At 44.7% G+C, this 8,084-nt stretch overlaps 1 protein-coding gene across 1 annotated transcript; it reads left to right on the forward strand.

Moving 5' to 3' along the window:
• Window positions 1–344: 344 nt before the first annotated feature.
• Window positions 345–4,508, forward strand: NANOG (Nanog homeobox; the record flags this gene model as incomplete). Its single annotated transcript, XM_082742477.1, has 4 exons — window positions 345–495; window positions 2,857–3,122; window positions 3,845–3,931; window positions 4,068–4,508. 4 exons carry the CDS (start codon window positions 345–347, stop codon window positions 4,506–4,508), a joined length of 945 nt encoding a protein of 314 aa, XP_082598603.1.
• Between the last annotated feature and the right edge of the window lie 3,576 nt (window positions 4,509–8,084).

Raw genomic sequence — 8,084 nt, forward strand, 5'->3', positions numbered from 1 at the left:
TACCCTGCCGCCACCTTTTACATGACAATGGCCTTGGTGAGACTGGCAGACAGGATTAACCGAGAATTTCCAAGGGTGTGTGTGGGCGTGGGGCTGCCAGGAGGGGCGGGTCTGAGGATGGCGGAGCCTTCCTTATAAATCTAGAGCCTAGAGAATCTTCACCTCTGACTCCCTTGGGCTGCTTGGCTCTTACCCTTTCCGGGGTGGCCTCCTGCATTCTGTCTTTCTCATACTCTTACACCTGGACGTCTTTCTTTTTCTCTCGGCTCTTCCACCTGGATCCAGAAGCCTGGGCCTACCTTACAATCTTGCTCTTTCCCCCGCTCTACCCTCAACTCCCCAACATGAGTGCGGATCCAGCTCCGCCCCAGTGCCCGTCTGGCCCCAGACCGCCCGGGTCTAGGGACTCTTCTCCAATGCCTGAGGTTTGCAGGCCTAAAGAAAATTACGCGTTCCTACAAATGTCATCTGCTGAGACGCCCCACGCGGAGACCGGTAAGGCAAACGCGAATCCTCGGAAAGCTGATCTGGAGGGAACGTGAAGCAGGAGGAGGGTCACGGTCCTTCGTTTCCCTCGTGAGCATTTGTAGGCCATTCATACTAGCAGGTGTCCCCAGTGAATCCTCTCGGCACCTGTCTCGGTTGTAACTTGGTGACGGGAGCCCTTCCACCTGTCCCAGGTTGTCAGTCGAGAGACGAGGGCGCTGGGGTGCCGGCATCTGGACCGTTCACTGCGTATTTGAGCGATGAGGTGCCTAGGCACTGTGGAAACGCAGATGTGCCGGAATAAATGAGCTGATCGTCTTAATCTCGCGGTGCAGAGCGCACGCAGTAGGGATGTCACTGCTAGAGCCAGAAGTCCTGGCATCGCAGCTGGGGGACGCGGGGAGCTTCTGAACTTTCTTATTAGTCTTTTTCAAGGGAGTGCCAGAAGCGGCGTGGTAATTGTGAATCTCGCCTTCTTGAAACGTTTTTGCCTTTGTGCGACACCAGTAATCGCCTCTTCCTCCCACTCCTGAGCTCTGCGAGTTACTAACCCGGGCAGTTCTGAGTTCCTGGGAGCCTGCTATGCCCACGTCTCCTACATGCGGGGGAGATGTGCATTCCATTTTATGGTAGCTAGTTCTAGGTTTACTCTGCTGACAGAGTGGCTAGAGCCCAAATCTGAAACTCTGGTTGGCTTCTAAATGATGACTACAGGTGGAACAGGGGGGGCTGTGCTCAGGACACTGTAAAGGTAGTACTTTTTGTAAATCAGGCAGGAGTTGTTGAAAATGAAAATGTAAATTTTTACCATTTTTTAAAGACTTAGGGTAAAGATAATTAAGATTTTAAAAAGTTCTTTTCATGATGATTGCCCCTAATATTAAGCTGTGCGGAAGGAGGAAGTAGGCAACTACTTTAATGGAATGTTATATTTTAATGTTATGCTGTTTTCCTAAACTTCAGGTTGATGTCCTTTCATAATTTCAAACTTTGGAAGTAAAGTGCTGAGTCGTGAGAAACAGCTTGGGTATGAGCAAGTAGACGGAAGCAGGTGGGCATGCCCTACTTAGCAAGCCAAGGGCAAGTTTGTAGAGAGAGTTGTTAGGAGATGCCCCACCATAGTCCTTGGTCTAGCCCCACTTTCTTTCCTTCTAGATCTACTTAAAGGAAGCATAAGATTGTGAATTTTTGCCCCATACAGGTTGTCTTTATTTCATGACAACTGAAATTGAACATGGGGAATAAATACCTCCGTGCAATTAAGAGTTTAAGAGGCTACCAAAAAGACTTCATTTGTGACACAAGCAGGGAGAGTGGAAGGCAGAGGGAGAAGCAGGCTCCCTGCTGAGAAAGGAGCCTGATGCAGGACTCCATCTGAGGACATGACCTGAGCCACTCAGACATCCCAAAGAAATTTTTAGTTAGTAAGTCGATATACGCAAAGTCCTGGTGCTAAGCAATTTTCTCTGTCACTTTGCTTTAATCAATGAAGGAACTCCGTGAAGGACAGAAATACTTTCGGAAATGTGGTCCCAGAGCTAGTAAAGGCAGAGATTGTACTGAAACTGAAGCCTGTCAGAATTCTCAGTTCCTGCTAGTCCTGGTATTTGGAACTGGGCAGTGGTAAACTGTGGATTTTATTTTATTTTTATTTATTATTATTATTTTTAAAGATTTGTTTATTAGACAGCAAGAAAGGGAACACGAGCAGGGGGAGTGGGAGAGGGAGAAGCAGGCTTCCCGCTGATCAGGGAGCCCAATGGCTTGATCCCAGGACCCTGGGATCACGGCCTGAGCCGAAGGCAGATGCTTAACGACTGAGCCGCCCAAGTTGCCCCTAAATTGTGGATTTTAGAGAGTCCCCAGAATCTGATGTAAATGATACGACTAATTTTACAGAAGGGAGTCCAGTGATCATCCCCAACTTTCTAAGCAGCCACAGTGTGGGCTCTGGAGCATTAATTTGCAGTAAAAAGCTTTTGTCAAAGAGGTTCGAGGGGGCTCCTGGCTGGCTCAGTTAGAGGAGCATGTGTGACTCTTGATCTTGTAAGTTCGAGCCCCATGTTGGATGTAGAGATTACTTAAAAATAAAATCGTTTAAAAAAAAAAAAAAAGTTTGAGTCCCACTCTGCTTCCCAGCAGGTGAGCTATTGGCCATGTCCACTGGATGTGAAATGGCCACAACTAGGATACACTTACTGGGTTGGCATCATACAAAGGTGAGCCAAGTGTTCAGGGTCATGGAGGAGTTTTTATTTACTACCTAATTCTGAGGTTGTGAGAACTTCAAAAATACTTTGGAAACAATAAATTTGTGAATATGATTTAATCTTCGGAAAGTTTCAGAGAAAAATGTTTTATTCCCGACAGTGTCTCCTCTTCCTTCCTCCGTGGATCTGCTTGTTCAGGACAGCCCCGATTCCTCCACCAGTCCCAAGGTGAAACTACCGCTCACTTCTGCAGAGGAGAGAACTGGGAGGAGGGAAGACACGGCCCAGGGCAAGAAACAGAAGATCAGGACAGTGTTCTCTCAGACCCAACTCTATGTCCTCAATGATCGATTTCAGAGGCAGAAATACCTCAGCCTCCAGCAGATGCAAGAACTTTCCAACATTCTGAACCTTAGCTATAAGCAGGTAAGGTGTGTTTTGCTGTCCTTGCAGTGACAAATAAAAAGTCTTATTTGAAGGAAAAAAAAAAATTTATTTGCAGATGAGCAGTATTAACATCAGTGTGCTCTGTTTGTGTGCCCCCTACAAATAATTTTATTATAAAAGTGGGATCTTGATAATATTTCATGAATGACTTTCTTTTTTTTTAAGATTTTTATTTATTTAGGGGCACCTGGGCGGCTCAGTGGGTTAAAGCCTCTGCCTTTGGCTCGAGTCATAATCCTGGGGTCCTGGGACCCAGCCCTGCATTGAGCTCTCTGCTCAGCAGGGAGCCTGCTTTCCATCCTCTCTACCTGCCTGCCTTTTGCCCTGCTTATGATCTCTGTCGCATAAATAAATAAAGTCTTTTTTTTTTTTTTAATTTTTATTTATTTATTTGACAGAGAGGACAGAACGGGGAGGGAGAGGCAGTCACAATCCCAGGACTCTGGGATCATGACTGAGCCAGAGGCAGACGTTTAACCAACTGAGCCACCCAGGCTCTCCTCATGACCATCTTTAAAGCCAACTACTTGAGGGGCTTTGACATTCATACACAGAGCATTGTTTCCAGATTGCAGAAAGGACTCTAGAAGTCTCCATTTTAGGTAATTGTGCTTGTTAGGGGGGAAAGACGTTAACGATACTGGTACATGCACACTACCAGTATTTTATATTTTCCTGTCACTTTTTTTTTTTTTTTGTAGGTGAAGACCTGGTTCCAGAACCAGAGAATGAAATGTAAGAGGTGGCAGAAAAACCATTGGCCAAAGGAGAGCAAGAGTGTGACTCAGGTAAGGGGAAGCTTTTATTCTCTGGTTTCTTTTCACTGACTTCTTAGTTTTGTTTATTGTTAAACCGGACAACCTCTGCCACAGACAATTCTGATTTCCCTCCGAGCTTTTCAGGTAATCTGCCATTCCCTTTCAGAATAGCACAGCAGCCACGGAATACCCAGCCTTCTACTCCTACCACCAGGGACACCTGATGAACACTTCTGCAAACCTTCCAATATGGAGCAGCCAGACCTGGAATAACCCGAATTGGAGCAACCAGACCTGGAACAGCCAATCTTGGAGCAACCACTCCTGGAACGGCCAGTCTTGGAGCAACCACTCCTGGACCAGTCAGACCTGGTGCCCCCAAGCTTGGAATAGCCAGCTCCACAGCTGTGGAGAGGAATCCCTGCAGCCCCAGATCCAGTTCCAGCAAAATTCCATCAGCGATTTGGAGTCCCTCCTAGAAACTTCTGGGGAAAGCTATAGTGTAATACAGCAGTCTGCTAAATATTTCAGTACCCAGCAAATCATGGATTTGTTCCCAAATTACTCTGTGAACATCCAGCCTGAAGATGTGTACAAAGACCTGTGATGAAGGATAATGGTATATTTTGAGATTTTGAGGCTTTCTTGTTAACAACCTTAGTTTTTAATGGTGAAGGGTAAAACTAAAATATGCTTCATTGATTTCCTCTGCCCCTTGTGAGGTTTTACTAGAACTGTTAATTCTAGTATTTGTAGAAAGATGTTTTGTATTTTAACATATGATAATAGTACAAGTTTGGCTGGTTGGTGGATAGGTTCAAGTACAAATAAATAAAAATACCCACTTTACCCTTTGTTGTCTCTACCTTGATTTTACCAGTAGTACAGTGAGTAAAAATTGGACTAGAACAGGGTTTTTTAATTTAGTTTTTAAATATTTTATTTATTTGGCAGAGGGAAAGGGAGAAGTAGGCTCTCTGCAGAGAAAGGAGCCCAGCCCGCCAGAGTAGATCCTAGAACCCTTGGGATCATGACCTGAGCAGAAAGCAGATGCTTGATGGACTGAGCATCCAGGTGCCCAACATGGGTCTTTTTTTTTTTTTTTTAAGATTTTATTTATTTGACAGAGATCACAAGTAGGCAGAGAGAGGGGAGAGCAGGCTCCTTTCTGAGCAGAAAGCCCCATGTGGGGCTCCATCCCAGGACCCTGGGATCATGACCTGAGCCGAAGGCAGAGGCTTTAACCCACTGAGCCACCCAGGTGTCCCAAGATTTTTATTTTTTAAGACCCATAAATGTCAGCTTTTATTTATTTATTTTAATATTTTATTTGTTTATTTGACAACTAGAGACAGAGCACAAGTAAGCAGAGTGGCAGGGAGATGGGGAGAGAGAGAAGCAGGCTCTCTTTTGAGAGCCTGATGCGGGGCTCGATCCCAGGACCCTGGAATCATGACCCGAGCCGAAGGCAGCCGCTTAACCAACTGAGGCCACCCAGGCGCCCCAATGTCAGCTTTTTTTTTTTTTTTTTTTTTTTTTTTTATAAAGATTTTATTTATTTATCAGAGGGGGGGGGGAGAGAGCGAGCACAGGCAGACAGAATGGCAGGCAGAGGCAGAGGGAGAAGCAGGCTCCCTGCTGAGCAAGGAGCCCGATGTGGGATTCGATCCCAGGACGCTGGGATCATGACCTGAGCCGAAGGCAGCTGCCCAACCAACTGAGCCACCCAGGCGTCCCTGTCAGCTTTTATTAAATAAAAAAGACCTTATTAAATTTACAGGCCAACTACAAAACACAATGTTTTAAAGTATAAATCAATGTTAACATAGATTGTTGCAAAGAATATAAGTTCTGAGGCAAATACTGTAATAGACATTTTTGTCCAGGTACGTTATGTTCTCAACTTAGGATAGGCTAGGCAAACCTCTATGAATAATACTAATACTTTTTTTTTTACTATTTTTTTTCCCATTCTGGCTCACCCCTAAATTGGTCTGGTTGAGTCAGTCCACCTTTCTCAGTGGCCTTCCAGCTCCACAGGAACATTATTTCCCAAAGCAGCAGAGAGAGAAACTAACCAGGTGGTTTTCCTGATCCTTTCCCTCGTGGTTTCCCCCAATTGTCCAATGTTGTGAAACCTTATCCAAACTATCTAGACATTTCACAGAAGAAATCCGGGATAATTTCTGCCAAGACCTGAGGACAACACAAAATCTTAAGCTGTTATTTGAGTTTTGTGCCAAGTACTATATTATGAATGGAGAAGATGATAATAACAGCACTGATCACATGATCTGGGATCATGACCTGAGCCGAAGGCAGAGGCTTTAACCCACTGAACCACCCAGGCGCCCCGTAAATAAATCTTTAAAAAACAAAAAGAGCACTGATCCACCAATTAAAATAGTACATGAAATCACTTCTCAATCCCCACATTTTAGTTTTATAATTCAGCCAGATTTGAATATGACTTTTTTTTTTTTTTTTAAGATTTTATTTATTGGGCAGACCAGATCACAAGTAGGCAGAGGGAAAGGAGGAAGCAGGCTCCCTGCTTAGTAGAGAGCCGGATCTGGATCCCAAGACCCTGGGATCATGACCTGAGCCTAAGGCAGAGGCTTTAATCCACTGAGCCACGCAGATACCCCTTGAGTATGACATTTCATAGCATCTCACTGTTCTGCCACTTTTTTTCCTCTTAAATTTTTTTTCTTAAATACTGTGACACTGGGATCCTGGCTTGCTCAGCTGGTAGAGCCCTAACTCTTGATCTCAAGAGCCCTGAGTCCAGACCCCACATCAGGAATAGCGATTACTTTAAAAAATTAAAAAAGAAAATAATACATCACATTTTTACAAAATTCTTTGAATGTAGTGAATTGCCAGTACATCTGAGGAAATACTAAATGGTGACCCAGACCCTGGAAATGGGAAAATAGTGATTATAAAGTGATAGTCTTAAGGAAACTTCAAAGTTAGCTCTCCAGTACTGAACCTTCCCTGTTTAAGTGATGTTTTAACACCCTTGACTGCTGCTTGTTTTGCTTTGGATTAAGCTCAGCTATAAGACATTGGGAATAGGCAAGGAAATGGCTAAGAATTAAAGATTTAGAGCAGTTGGGGTGCCTGGGTGGCTCAGTGGGTTAAAGCCTCTGCCTTTAGCTCAGGTCATGATCCCAGGATCCTCGGATCGAGCCCCACATCAGTCTCTCTGCTTGGCAGGGAGCCTGCTTCCTCCTCTCTCTCTGCCCGCCTCTCTGCCTACTTGTGATCTCTTCTGTCAAATGAATAAATAAAATCTTTTTTTTTTTTTTTTAAGATTTTATTTATTTATTTGACAGAGAGATCACAGTAGTCAGAGAGGCAGGCAGAGAGAGAGAGAGAGGGAAGCAGGCTCCCTGCTGAGCAGAGAGCCCGACGCGGGACTCGATCCCAGGACCCTGAGATCATGACCCGAGCCGAAGGCAGCGGCTTAACCCACTGAGCCACCCAGGCGCCCATAAAATCTTTATAAAGATTTAGAGCAGTAAAAAGAACACTTTTTTTTTTCTTTTTTAAGATTTTATTTATTTGAGAAAGTAAGCAAGAGAGAACAAGCTAGGGGAAGGGCAGAGAGAGAGGGAGAAGCGGACTCCGGGGACTCGGTCCTGGGACTCCAAAATCATAACCTGAGCCAAAGACAGACGCTTAACCGACAGGCACCCAGGCACCCCTAATACCTATTTAAAAAATACTAGAGAGGCGCTTGGGTTAAGCCTCTGCCTTCGGCTCAGGTCATGATCTCGGGGTCCTGAGATCGAGCCCCACATCGGGCTCTCTGCTCAGCAGGGAGCCTGTTTTCCCTTCCTCCTCTCTCTGCCTGCCTCTCTGTCTACTTGTGATCTCTGTCTGTCAAATAAATAAATAAAATCTTTAAAAATAAATATATAAAAATAAAAAAAGATACTAGAAGGGAAAAATAAAGATTGAAAGAAGAAAAAAGGAGAAAGATGATTTCTGGTGTTCCACTTTCTCTTTTGGAGATAAGGAATTCTGGAAATACCGTTCACCCACTCTTCTTCCCAACAGGTGAATGTTAGGGTAAAGACAAAACCCAAAGGCAGAAGACAGCGAAACCCAGGATCATCAGGGAACCAGAGAGAGTCTGCATTTATCTTTTCAAAAGATAGGACCACTTGGGTGC

The sequence above is a fragment of the Mustela nivalis genome (genome assembly GCF_964662115.1).
Source record: "Mustela nivalis genome assembly, chromosome: 7".
NCBI classification, from domain to species: Eukaryota; Metazoa; Chordata; class Mammalia; order Carnivora; family Mustelidae; genus Mustela; species Mustela nivalis.